At 38.9% G+C, this 14,858-nt stretch overlaps 1 protein-coding gene across 1 annotated transcript in view; it reads right to left on the reverse strand.

Moving 5' to 3' along the window:
• Positions 1 to 14,858, reverse strand: part of RASEF (RAS and EF-hand domain containing) — an 83,229-nt gene that overhangs the window by 3,464 nt on the left and 64,907 nt on the right. Inside the window, exons 15-16 of the mRNA XM_061199286.1 lie at positions 6,623 to 6,742; positions 4,125 to 4,201 (exon numbers count right to left, since the gene is read on the reverse strand). Coding sequence (XP_061055269.1) covers positions 4,125 to 4,201; positions 6,623 to 6,742 — 197 coding nt within the window. The remainder of the gene's footprint in view (positions 1 to 4,124; positions 4,202 to 6,622; positions 6,743 to 14,858) is intronic.

Here is a 14,858-nt window from a genome sequence, read left to right on the forward strand (position 1 = left end):
ATACACACAACACACACACATGCTGACAGGTAACAGGTGAGCTGTCTTCCCTTCACAGATGAGGAAACAAAGACTCAGGAAAAGAAGGAGGATACACAGTTCAACCCCATAACACCCTGTAAGACTTGGTTCAGACTTCTGACTTCCAGAACTATATTTTTATTGCTTAAAGCACTAGGCTAGTAGGAATCTGTTACAGTGACTGACAACAGAAAACTAATACAACTTCCAAATGCAAAATCTTGACCATTTGCTCATTTAACAAATGTCTGATTTATGCCAAACTCTGGGATCCTCAACTAGTGAGCTTTTTTTTAAAATTGTACATTTTTTTTTTTTTTTTTTAAATTTGGCTGTGCCGGGTCTTAGTTGTGGCACACGGGATCTTCCTTGCGGCGTAGGGGATCTTTAGTTGCAGCATGCGGGATGTTTTTAGTTGCAGCATGCAGGATCTTTAGTTTTGGCATGCAGGATCTAGTTCCCTGACCAGGGATCGAACCTGGGCCCCCTGCATTGGGAGTATGGAGTATTAACCACTGGACTACCAGGGAAGTCCCTCTCAACTAGTGAGCTTTGAGGGAGAGCCAGATGTCTTCTAAATAAATCGTTACCAGGTCCCCGAGAGCCACTAACACACAAGCACAGTGAAGCTGACCTCTTGGTGGGATAGGAATTCACTTTCATTTAATGAGCAAGAGAGATTCCAGGTGCAGGGAACAGCATGTATAGAGGCAAAGAGGCATAAAAGAACTTGGCTATGACCGGAAGCAAAGTTTGCTGTGTCTATAGATTATCATTCATTTGGGAAGCAAGATAAGAGATGCAAATAGAAAGGTAGGTGAACTGGGCTCTGGGGGACCATTAGCCACTTGCTAAGGAGGCTGGACTCTATGCTGTAGGTAGGGCACCAATGTGGGGTGCAAGCAAGAAGGTCTTAATTGGATTTTTATTTACAGAGATTACCCTGATTACAGGGTGGAGGATGAACTGATGTTGGAGAAACTCTGAGGCAGAAACTTAGGTCCCTCCTGCACTAAACGGGGTAGGAAATTCTGAAGCCTGAAGCAGAACGGGGGGCGGGGGGAGAGGGATTGAAGGAAGATTGCAGAGAGGTCACTGAATCAGTAGGCCCCCAGAACCCACTAAAGGCAGATGATGAAGAAAGAGGAAGGAGTCAAGACTGACTCTAGGTTACTCTTTTTGAATTATAATGTTAGTAGTTTCCTGAGAACGGGAGTATAGAATAAGGAACAATTTTAAAGAAAAATGAACACATTAGGGTTTAGATATGTTGGGTCAGTCATGCCTATGGAATTTTCATTTGTTGGTGGGTGGGAATATAGTTGTGGAATTTTAAAAAAAGATGGGAGTTAAAAATACAGAAATTAGAAGTCACCTTCTAGACATAGTTCTAGAAACCATGGGGGTGGAAGACATTAGGCAGAGAGAGAAAGAGGAAGAGGAAGAGAGTGCAGAATAGAATCCTGAGATTACCAACATTTAAAAGGCAAGCCAGAGATTCAGAGTAGTGGAAAGTCCCAATTTTGCCATTTAGTAGCTGTGTCACTTTGAGCAAGCTGATGAAGCATTCTAATTCTCAGTTTTCTTATCTGTACAATGGGTTTAGTAAACATAGCATCTTCACAAGACTACTCACATCTCTCCCTTCTGGAAGGTCTAAAAGGCCTCTGTAAGTTACATATCATATGGCTGCCTGGTCATGTATTTTGTTTTCTTTTTTTTCTCTAATGTTAAATTGCACAGCCTATCTTACATACCCTGATATCTCTACAGGGCTTTCATGCTGAGCAGAAATGATAATAATGCAGACATTACTGAACATTGAAAGTAAATATTAAGGGAGAAAAAATAGGTACCCATATTGTTCACCTGGCCTTCAGTTTCTTTAATCTACCAAAGATGCAGGCACCTCCCACTTTAAGGAAATCAGGAAGATATAATTCCAAACATCTAACACAGGTTTAAGGCTGGGAAAATTAAATTACCTCACCCCAAACTGCCATATGCTTAACAACTGCATTTTAAATGACTCAGTCTTATGGACAGATTTATCCCCAATGGGCTCAGCAATGGCGCTGAACTGATACATCAGCCCGAGCTTTTTGTGTTTTTCTCAAATTTTAGGCCATTGACCAGTTCATTGCCTGTTGTACTTGAATCTACTGAAAAATGTTTAAAGCCTGTGGCTCTAGTGATGGCAGATTTACTTACCAGTGGACAATGGTTGGAATGAATGTCTATCAGCCCTACAGGGAAACTGCATTTCTAGGAGAAACTTTTCCTGGGATAGAGAGGTTTTTCCAAGAAAAAGCAGAGGAGTTCTGGTTGTTAACCAAACATTTATGGCCTTCCTTCAAAAACGAATACTATTTCAGACAGGGCAAACCCATAAACTGTTCTAGTTCAAGTTTTATGACATGACATGGTATGAAGGGGAGTTACTATTATACATAACATTCTGAAAGCTGTAAAACTTTTTAAAGTGGTAATTTTACTTGTGGAAACTATACCATTTTCATTTAAGACTTGGGTACTTTGACAAGCAATCTGATGACACAGTATAAAGCAAATTAAAGTCTTTACGTTTGGTTTATTTATAATTTTCCTATTTAACACATTGTTAACATAACTAACCTAGAGGCCTCAAACCAGCCCATAATGCAATAGCAACAATTTAAAAAGCTCCTTGATAAGTGATTCACAAGAAGTGACCTTGTTATCAGAACTCCTGCACACAGGTGTTTTAAGTAAAGAAGCTACACTGTAGACAGGGTGGCTGCTGGGCTGACCCAACATGCCAGCAGGAGCACCAGGGGAAAAGGCCGTTGGCTCTCCTATCTTTATGATATAATAAAGAGGATCGATTCTGCACTCTGGATGTGACTGGGGCAATTTGGAGTCATTTAACTGTAACATGACCCCACAAGACAATTCCGCGTTAAATAGTGATTATGTTATTCAGTAGAGTCCAGGCTATTATATATGGAATCATAGACTGTCAGAACTAGAAGGGGCCTTAGGGATCATTTTCTTTAGCCCTTTCCCTCATTGTACAGATTAGAGATGCCTAAAGGAAGACAGGGACTTAGTCAAGACTCCACAGCTGTTCGGGGTAGATTTAAGATTGGACTTTGAGCCTCCTGACACTACAGTCCTCCAACGTGCTGGGCAGAAGCCAGCAGCCATGCGGAGGGCCTGGCCTGCAGCATCCTTTCCTGCTCAGCCCAGGCAGCAATTCAGCACTCCCTGCCTGAAGCTAAGGTAGCACGGAGCTCCTTACTGTACTAAAGTTAAGATTCTTATAAAATCAGAATCTCACAAATGATCTCACAAATCTCTACATGCCTTAAATTATGTTTCTGCTTTGTCAGAAATTAAGGATCATTGGCTGGATTTTGTTAATGCGCATTTTTATATTTTTTCTTTATTTTTTGGGGGGGTATTGAATCCCTTTAGATCAGCAAAGAATCATCTTTTCATCTGTGGCAGAAAACTAGGCAGAAGAAGTAAATCCAGCAGAAAACATTGTTATTTCCTAAGAATACTGCAAGGATTAAAATACAGTTAAAACCAAGTTCCTCAGTGATGCAATTTTCATTCTAATCCACATCCCAAAATGTTATTTATTATTAACACCATTGCCTTAGCTTAATAATTACCTGGGTAATAATGTAAACAAAGTGCTTCCAACTGGCATGACATACAATTTGTTTTGTTGAGTTCTTTTTCCTTTACCTTGGAAAATGTCATAACATAATAGATAGTTATATTCATAATAGTCTCTTGTGTTTAAAATCTGGTTCCTGGAAGTGATTCACACACGTCAACTGTTAGCTTTGTGGGGACATTTTGCAGAAATGTCAGTGACATCTCAGATGCACCTGCTTTGTTTGGCAGTAGAGGTATTTTGCCAATGTTCACAGTGAACAAGCAGCATACCAGTTTTTTATAAAAACTATGCTTGTTTCTCCAACCACTACTGAAAGACAAGACAGTGTTTTCCCATGTAGATTCACATTATGGTCAAGAAATTTGACACACACAACAGCTAAGTGAAAATTCAATCCTACATCCAGTTTTCCAAATATAAGGCAAAACTTTACCGAGTAAGGTGGAGAACAGCTTCCACTATATTTGAACCATCTTTGGCGCTTGTTTCACAAAATAATGCCCCATAGGTCTGTAAAAAACATATATATACCATTAAATGAAGGCTTTGATTAGGTTTCCTGGAATGTTCGCTTTTAAAACCAATAAAATAAAATAAAAATATTGCCCTGTTGAGTATGCTAAAACTAATAGTTAAGAAATTGGACTGAGTTTCAAGACTTTAAAAAAAAACCAGGTTTGAGCCTAGTTATTCCAGGAACAGTTCCTAGTCAGAGGATTTTTATTTTGCATCCAGAAAAAAAAAAAATCCCACAATACAAAATTTCATGGTTTAAGGCTCTTATATCCAAGGGTCACACATACTACCAAATGTTCTCTATCAAATAATTTGAGAGAGAGAAAAATGATAGCTTAAGGTAACCACTTAGGAATTAAATGTCCATCAAAAATATGTCTCCTTTTGGCTGGCAGCTAACACACATCCCGCCCCCCCCTTCACCCTATCATCTTTTCCTATCAAGATTCAGCAGCCTCTGTGTTGCTAAAACCAATGGACATTTTCTAGTCTATTATTTAACCTCCCAGTGGTTATACATACAATCACTGATCGTATCACTCTCCTGCTTCAGACCTTTCGATGCTTCCCATCCCTCTCAAGCAATGTTGAAATGCTTACCTGGCCGACAAGGCCTAGCTTGTGCGTGGCCCCAGCCAACCTCCCAGTTTTACCTGCCACCACTCTCCCTCACTCACAGTGCTCAAGTTACCCTGGCCATCCCTCTATTTCCCCAACACTCCAAATTCCCTCCCACCTCAGGACCTTTTCACCTGCTGTTACCACTACCTAGGTTATCCCATATCCCTAGTAACCCCTTTCCCCAGGCTGACTTTTACCTACCTTCTAGATTTTTAGGTAATCCTCCCTTGAAGTTAAGATTAAGTGTTTTCTAACTCTGAAAAGTTGGTATTAGGTCTTCCTACTGTAAAACCTCTTGATGTATGTATTTTTCCAGCATAGCACTTGCCGCAATTGTAATTGATGAGGTTATTTTTGTGTGTCTTTGTCTAACAGCTGGAGACAGTTTCCTTTAGGAAAGGAGAATTATGTGTGCTGTGGGGCTGGGTGTGGGCGACACAGTCCTGTGTGGGATATGGGGAGGACATGATGGGTGCTCCGGAGCAGGGAGAGAAGGAAGAACCAAACAATGGGGAAAGACTACCGTGAAACCTTTACCCATGAGCCCCCAAATCCATAGAAAATCTAAAAAATACCCCAAATGAATGTATTTCTAGTAGAAATGGGTAGTGCTGCTGCTGAATTTCATAGCCAGGATGTTATAGGGTGAAAGAGAGATGGCCTTTGAGGATGCAGGAGGGCGGAGGACATGAGATGCATAATAAATAAGCAAACCTTGGGAAATCTGGGAAATTGTGGGGGAGGGAATAAAATTGGCATGTGGCCAGGAATTATGAGCTCTCTAGGGGAATATGTGGATTACATGGGTTTAACATCTGTCTCCCCCAGACAGTAAACTATGTGAGGACAAGGACGGTTTCCTTTGTTCTCTACCCTTTGCTCAGCTCACAATGAAGTGCTTTTTCACATGGTGGATACAATTAAATATGTGTTGAATGGATCTCTTCTGTATTTCACTGCCTAGTTTTGATGTTTATCATATTTGGCTCACAGTTCTAAAATTTAAAACAAGAAACAATTCCAACTTAGAATAGTGAAATTGAAACTTTTTAAAGTTCACATGTATATGTTACAGAGCAGTCCTTTCATGCTGATGACAGACAACAATGATAGCAATGTCAGATCGGACTGTTATGATAAGAACTTCATATTTGACCTAAGGAGCATCTGGTTCCTTGTTTGGGTAAGACAAGTCATAAGAGGGCCACATAGCATTCTGACACAATGATAATAATGAGAGAATAAACACTGCCCACAATAATAATCTGGACAGAAATGAGGTCCATCCTTTGTACAAATGCATAGCCAAAAATAATTTTATACTATTCCAACTGACTACAAATCTTAGAGAAAAGAATGAGTCTTCCTATTCTCTTCACCACCTTACCCAGGTGACACACTGTACCATCTGCTGCCCCTTGGCACAGTGACCCTCTGGAACCAAACCCATCTTTTCAAAACAGGACACCCATTCTTCTTCCTTTACCTAGGTTCCAGGACTAGAGAAGGATTCCAGGAACTGGGGAAGAGTGAGGCGGAAGACAGGATAATTTTGCATCCTCTTTGTCATTGGTACTCAGTGGGGGAAAATGATCATGTGATTGTTTTACTTCCACAAGGGATTTAACTCTTGGTGTAATTATTTACATTCATGGGACGGATGGGGGGCACTGGGAGTTCTGCCTGTATAGGGACAGACTTATCAAACAGAGTGGAGTTTGTCAAACAGCCTCTTCAGCAAATGTAGACAGAAGTGAAAGATCCCTCCCAATTTGGACCCACTCTTACTCTTACCATGGCCAGTTTTTCTCCAAAGTACCCTGGGACACATTTTTGTCCTTCCGCTTCAGCAGCATTACGAAGATCAGCCTTGTTTCCTACCAACATGATAGGAATGCTATTATGGGCTGCATCCTACCATGAAGAAAAGAAAAAAATTGTGCATACATGAAACATTGGACAAGTTATGAGGTTGATGACGACAACAGCTACCATTTCTGAATGCCCCTTATATGCCACATGATGTACAGACAATATCTTTAAACCTCAAAATATCTCTAAAAGGAGCCAAACCTTTTCCCATTTCCAGATCAGAACACTGAAATTCAGAGAGGTTAAATAAGACGTTGTAAGGGCCAGGGGTGGTCCAAACTGACTCCATCACCCTTGCCACTATACAAACCAATACGAACTCAAGAGGCGCGACTCCAGAATTACATTTGGGTGTAGTGCCCACATAATTTTCACTCCAAACAGTGGTAATTACAAGTCAACTTCATTATCCCAGGTACAAAACACACAAATATTCCCTCAGCTATAATGGGACAAAAATGGAGTCTGAGAGTTCCACACTCGCTGCTATCTGGCTTACAACAAAAGCAAAATAAGGCCCTAAATGTCAACATTTTTCTTGTGAAGAGTCAAGGAGCAATCATTCAAAGTAACAGATTCTCAGGATAATGCTCCCAAATCAGCATATGCATACTGTTGCACTGTCTGTCCCGGCATTCATAGAGGAGCTGGCTGGCAGAATGTAAGATGTGAGAGGCAGAGTTAAGTTTGAGACTCTGTCCCTCCCACCACCACCTGGCTGCTCGCCGGCTGCATGAAATCAGGCAAGTCTCTTCCTGTTTCTGCCTCCATTTCCCTATCTGTAAAACGAAGGGGTCAGTAAGGACACATCCCCCTGAGCAGGCTATGATGAGAACAGAAGACAACCTGACTAGAAAAACAGGTTTATAGCTCCTAAACAAGCGAAGCAGCAGCCCTCACTAAGTGACTCTTTGTGGTGCCTAAAAGCATCCAGGTGCTCATCCACTTTGGTACCACACCTGATACAGCATCAAGAAATGAGCCTCAAAAACAATGAAATTATGCCATGCCACTGCCTTTTGGACTCGTTTCTGATGATGAGTCATTAATTGTATTGTGGTTCCTCTGTACACTATGAGTGATTTTTCTTTTGCTGCTTTCAACATTTTCTCTTTGTTTTGGCTTTTGGCAATTCAACCATGATGTGTCTAGGTACGGATTCTTTTTTTTTTTTTTTTTTAACATTTTTATTGGAGTATAATTGCTTTACAATGTTGTGTTAGTTTCTGCTGTATAACAAAGTCAACAAATAATTATAGAGTCAGCAAAACCATCCTTTAAAAATGAAGACAAAAGAAAGATGTTTCCAAATAGGCAAAATCTGAGAGAACTTGTTGCTAGCAGACCTACCTTTTAAGAAATAATAAAGGAAATCCTTCAGATGGACAGGAAATGACACAGATGGTAACTTGAATCCACAAGAAAAATGAAGTGCCCCCAAAATGTTAAATATATGGGCAAATTAAAAAGAGTACATAAAAAAAAACCAATGAAATTATATTCGACTTCCTTTCTCTTCAAACCACTTTCCTCCAACCGAATGCATCAGAGTGAAGTAAAAGCGAAGGGGAGAAGGAAATGAAAGGCCCTCCTCAAAACTAGATGCCCTACCCATTAATGTGTTAAGTAATTGTGTTTGGTAGGGTACTGCTCGGTATTCAAGGGGGCGTCATATGGAAGCCATTAATCAAATATTCACTTAGGTAAGCCAAGAATCTGAGTATCTAAATGACTTAAAGTCATACAGATAAATGCTGCCACCTCCTTCAAGTCTTGACTCAAATATCACCTTCTGGTGTGACTAACCTGACTACACTACCTGTAGCGCACTGCCTCACCATAAGGTCCTTTACCCTGGCCTCGTTTTGTTCCTATATCTAGCACTTCCTATCATTCTATTTTTTTAATTTATTTATGTCTGTGGCATGTTATGTCTTCCCCACTAGAGTACAAGCTCCATAGGGTAGGGCTCTTCGTTTTATTAATGGATATACTACAAGCACTAGCACAGTACATGCACAAAGCAGGGATGCCCAAAATATTTTTGAATGTGTAAAAGTCGGAAAGACATCTCACGTCTCAAGTGTCTCCATTAAACTTTTACCCAAAATATTCAATCAAAAATTATTCATGCCAGGTAAATGGACATAATTTTATTTATAAGCTTTTGTAACCCAGTGGTTTTCTTTTTTTTATTTAAGGTTTTTTAAAATTTTTATTTTTTATACAGCAGGTTCTTATTACTTATCTGTTTTATACATATTAGTGTATATATGCCAATCCCAATCTCCCAATTCAATGCCCCCCCCACCCCCGCTTTCCCCCCTTGGTGTCCATAAGTTTGTTCTCTACATCTGTTTCTCTATTTCTGCCTTGCAAACTGGTTCATCTGTACCATTTTCTAGATTCCACATATATGCGTTAATATACGATATTTGTTTTTCTCTTTCTGACTTACTTCACTCTGTATGACAGTCTCTGGGTCCATCCACGTCTCTACAAATGACCCAATTTCGTTCCCTTTTATGGTTGAGTAATATTCCATTGTATATATGTACCACATCTTCTTTACCCATTCGTCTGTCGATGGGCATTTAGGTTGCTTCCATGAGCTGGCTGTTGTAAATAGTGCTGCAGTGAACATTGGGGTGCATGTGTCTTTTTGAGTTATGCTTTTCGCTGGGTATATGCCCAGTAGTGCGATTGCTGGGTCATACGGTAATTCTGTTTTTAGTTTTTTAAGGAACCACCATACTGTTTTCCATAGTGGCTGTTATCAATTTACATTCCCACCAACAGTGCAAGAGGGTTCCCTTTTCTCCACACCCTCTCCAGCATTTGTTGTTTGTAGATTTTCTGATGATGCCCATTCTAACTGGTGTGAAGTGATACCTCATTGTAGTTTTGATTTGCATTTCTCTAATAGTGATGTTGAGCAGCTTTTCATGTGCCTCTTGGCCATCTGTATGTCTTCTTTGGAGAAATGTCTATTTAGGTCTTCTGCCCATTTTTTGATTGGGTTGTTTGTTTTTTTAATATTGAGCTGCATCTGAAATTGAAACTGTGATTAAAAATCTTCCAGCAAACAAAAGCCCAGGACCAGATGGCTTCACAGGCGAATTCTATCAAACATTTAGAGAAGAGCTAACACCTAGCCTTCTCAAACTCTTCCAAAATATAGCAGAGGGAGGATCACTCCCAAACTCATTCTACGAGGCCACCATCACCCTGATACCAAAACCAGACAAAGATGTCACAAAGAAAGAAAACTACAGGCCAATATCACTGATGAACATAGATGCAAAAATCCTCAACAAAATACTAGCAAACAGAATCCAACAGCACATTAAAAGGATCATACACCATGATCAAGTGGGGTTTACCCCAGGAATGCAAGGATTCCTCAATATATGCAAATCAATCACTGTGATACACCATATTAACAAATTGAAGGAGAAAAGCCATATGATCATCTCAATAGATGCAGAGAAAGCTTTTGACAAAATTCAACACCCATTTATGATAAAAGCCCTCCAGAAAGCAGGCACAGAGGGAACTTACCTCAACATAATAAAGGCCATATATGACAAACCCACAGCCAACATTGTCCTCAATGGTGAAAAACTGAAACCATTTACACTAAGATCAGGAACAAGACAAGGTTGCCCACTCTCACCACTATTATTCAACATAGATTTGGAAGTGTTAGCCACAGCAATCAGAGAAGAAGAAATAAAAGGAATCCAAATCGGAAAAGAAGAAGTAAAGCTGTCACTGTTAGCAGATGACATGATACTATACATAGAGAATCCTAAAGATGCTACCAGAAAACTACTAGAGCTAATCAATGAATTTGGTAAAGTAGCAGGATACAAAATTAATGCACAGAAATCTCTTGCATTCCTATGCACTAATGATGAAAAATCTGAAAGAGAAATTAAGGAAACACTCCCATTTACCAATGCAACAAAAAGAATAAAACACCTAGGAATAAACCTACCTAAGGAGACAAAAGACCTGTATGCAGAAAATTATAAGATGCTGATGAAAGAAATTAAAGATGATACAAATAGATGGAGAGATATACCATGTTCTTGGATTGGAAGAATCAACATCATGAAAATGACTGTACTACCCAAAGCAATCTACAGATTCAATGGAATCCCTATCAAACTACCACTGACATTTTTCACAGAACTAGAACAGAAAATTTCACAATTTGTATGGAAACACAAAAGACCCCGAATAGCCAAAGCAATCTTGAGAAAGAAAAACGGAGCTGGAGGAATCAGGCTCCCTGACTTCAGACTATACTACAGAGCTACAGTAATCAAGACACTATGGTACTGGCACAAAGACAGAAATATAGATCAATGGAACAGGATAGAAAGCCCAGAGATAAACCCACGCACATATGGTCACCTTATCTTTGATAAAGGAGGTAAGAATATACAGTGGAGAAAAGACAGCCTCTTCAGTAAGTGGTGCTGGGAAAACTGGACAGGTACATGTAAAAGTAAGAAATTAGAACACTCCCTAACACCATACACAAAAATAAACTCAAAATGGATTAAGGACCTAAATGTAAGGCCAGACACTATCAAACTCTTAGAGGAAAATGTATGCAGAACATTCTATGACATAAATCACAGCAAGATCCTTTTTGACTCACCTCCTAGAGAAATGGAAATAAAAACAAAAATAAATGGGACCTAATGAAACTTAAAAGCTTTTGCACAGCAAAGGAAACCATAAACAAGACGAAAAGACAACCCTCAGAATGGGAGAAAATATTTGCAAATGAAGCAACTGACAAAGGATTAATCTCCAAGATTTACAAGCAGCTCATGCAGCTCAATATCAAAAAAACAAACAACCCAATCCAAAAATGGCCAGAAGACCTAAACAGACATTTCTCCAAAGAAGATATAGATTGCCAACAAACACATGAAAGAATGCTCAACATCATTAATCATTAGAGAAATGCAAATCAAAACTACAAGGAGATATCATCTCACACTGGTCAGAATGGCCATCATCAAAAAATCTACAAATGATAAATGCTGGAGAGGGTGTGGAGAAAAGGGAACCCTCTTGCACTGTTGGTGGGAATGTAAATTGATACAGCCACTATGGAGAACAGTATGGAGGTTCCTTAAAAAGCTAAAAATAGAACTACCATACGACCCAGCAATCCCACTACTGGGCATATACTCTGAGAAAACCATAATTCAAAAAGAGTCATGTACCAAAATGTTCATTGCAGCTCTATTTACAATAGCCAGGACATGGAAGGAACCTAAGTGTCCACTGACAGATGAATGGATAAAGAATATGTGGCACATATATACAAAGGAATATTACTCAGCCATAAAAGGAAATGAAATTGAGTTATTTGTAGTGAGGTGGATGGACCTAGAGTCTGTCATACAGAGTGAAGTAAGTCAGAAAGAGAAAAACAAATACCGTATGCTAACACACATATATGGAATCTAAGAAAAAAAAAAAAAAAGGTCATGAAGAACCTAGGGGCAAGACAGGAATAAAGACACAGACCTAGTAGAGAATGCACTTGAGGATATGGGGAGGGGGAAGGGTAAGCTGGGACAAAGTGAGAAAGTGGCATGGACATATATACACTACCAAACGTAAAATAGGTAGCTAGTGGGAAGCAGCTGCATAGCACAGGGAGATCAACTAGGTGCTTTGTGACCACCTAGAGGGGTGGGATAGGGAGGGTGGGATGGAGGGAGACGCAAGAGGGAAGAGATATGGGAACATATGTATATGTATAACTGATTCACTTTGTTATAAAGCAGAAATTAACAAACCAATGTAAAGCAATTATACTCCAATAAAGATGTTAAAAAAAAAAAGTCATACCTTTTAACTGTCAGTTAAAAAAAAATACTGAGCTGCATGAGCTGTTTATATATTTTGGAGATTAATCCTTTGTCCATTGACTCGTTTGCAAATATTTTCTCCCATTCTGAGGGTTGTCTTTTCGTCTTGTATATAGTTTCCTTTGCTGTGCAAAACCTTTTAAGTTTCATTAGGTCCCATTTGTTTATTTTTGTTTTTATTTCCATTACTCTAGGAGGTGGGTCAAAAAAGATCTTGCTGTGATTTATGTCAGAGTGTTCTTCCTATGTTTTCCTCTTAAGAGTTTTATATTGTCTGGTCTTACATTTAGGTCTTTAATCCTTTTTGAGTTTATTTTTGTGTATGGTGTTAGGGAGTGTTCTAATTTCATTCTTTTACATGTAGCTGTCCAGTTTTCCCAGCACCACTTATTGAAGAGACCGTCGTTTCTCCATTGTATATCCTTGCCTCCTTTGTCATATATTCGTTGACCAAAGGTGGGTGAGTTTATCTGGGCTTTCTATCCTCTTCCATTGAGCTATATTTCTGTCTTTGTGCCAGTACCATACTGTCTTGATTACTATAGCTTTGTAGTATAGTCTGAAGTCAGGGACTCTGATTCCTCCAGCTCTGTTTTTTTCCCTCAAGACTGCTTTGACTATCCGGGGTCTTTTGTGTCTCCATACAAATTTTAAGATTTTTTGTTCTAGTCCTGTAAAAAGTGCCATTGGTAATTTGATAGGGATTGTATTGAATCTGTAGATTGCTTTGGGTAGTATAGTCATTTTCACAATGTTGATTCTTGCCATCCAAGAACATGGTATATCTCGCCATCTGTTTGTGTCATCTTTGATTTCTTTCATCAGTGTCTTATAGTTTTCTGAGTACAGGTCTTTTACCTCCTTAGGCAGGTTTATTCCTAGGTATTTTATTCTTTTTGTTGCAATGGTGAATGGGATTGTTTCCTTAATTTCTCTTTCTGATCTTTCGTTGTTAGTGTATAGGAATGCAAGAGATTTCTGTGCATTGATTTTGTATCCTGAAACTTTACCAAATTCATTGATTAGTAGCTCTAGTAGTTTTGTGGTGGCATCTTTAGGATTATCTATGTAAAGTGTCATGTCATCTGCAAACAGTGACAGTTTTACTTTTTTTCCAATTTGTATTCCTTTTATTTCCTTTTCTTCTCTGATTGCTGTGGCTAGGACTTCCAAAACTATGTTGAATAATAGTGGTGAGAGTGAACATCCTTGTCTTGATCCTGACCTTAGAGGAAATGCTTTCAATTTTTCACCATTGAGAATGATGTTTGCTGTGGGTTTGTCATATATGGCCTTTATTATGTTGAGGTATTATGTTGAGGTATGCCCACTTTCTGGAGAGTTTTTATCATAAATGGGTGTTGAATATTCTCAAAAGCTTTTTCTGCATCTATTGAGATGATCATATGGTTTTTATTCTTCAATCTGTTAATATGGTGTATCACACTGATTGATTTGAGTATATTGAAGAATCCTTGCATCCCTGGGATAAATCCCACTTGATTATGGTATATGATCCTTTTAATTTGTTGTTGGATTCTGTTTGCTAGTATTTTGTTGAGGAATTTTGCATCTATATTCATCAGTGATATTGGTCTGTTATTTTCTTTTTTTGTAGTATCTTTGTCTGGTTTTGGTATCAGGGTGATGGTGGCCTTGTAGAATGAGTTTGGGAGTGTTCCTTCCTCTGCAATTTTTGGGAAGAGTTTGAGAAGGATTGGTGTTAGCTCTTCTCTAAATGTTTGATAGAATTCACCTGTGAAGCCATCTGGTCCTGGACTTTTGTTGGAAGATTTTAAATCACAGTTTCAATTTCATTACTTGTGATTGGTCTGTTCATATTTTCTATTTCTTCCTAGTTCAGTCTTGGAAGATTATACCTTTCTAAGAATTTGTCCATTTCTTCCAGGTTTTCCATTTTATTGGCATAGGCTTGTTTATAGTAGTCTCTTATTATGCTTTGTATTTCTGCAGTGTCCGTTGTAACTTCTCCTTTTTCATTTCTAATTTTATTGATTTGAGTCCGCTCCCTCTTTTTCTTGGTAAGTCTGGCTAAAGGTTTATCAATTTTGTTTATCCTCTCAAAGAACCAGCTTTTGGTTTTATTGATCTTTGCTATTGTTTTCTTTGTTTCTATTTCATTTATTTCTGCTCCGATCCTTATGATTTCTTTCCTGCTACTAACTTTGGGTTTTGTTTGTTCTTCTTTCTCTAGTTCCTTTAAATGTAAGGTTAGATTGAGATTTTTCTTGCTT

This window comes from Eubalaena glacialis, chromosome 9, assembly GCF_028564815.1.
Source record: "Eubalaena glacialis isolate mEubGla1 chromosome 9, mEubGla1.1.hap2.+ XY, whole genome shotgun sequence".
Classification (NCBI taxonomy): domain Eukaryota; kingdom Metazoa; phylum Chordata; class Mammalia; order Artiodactyla; family Balaenidae; genus Eubalaena; species Eubalaena glacialis.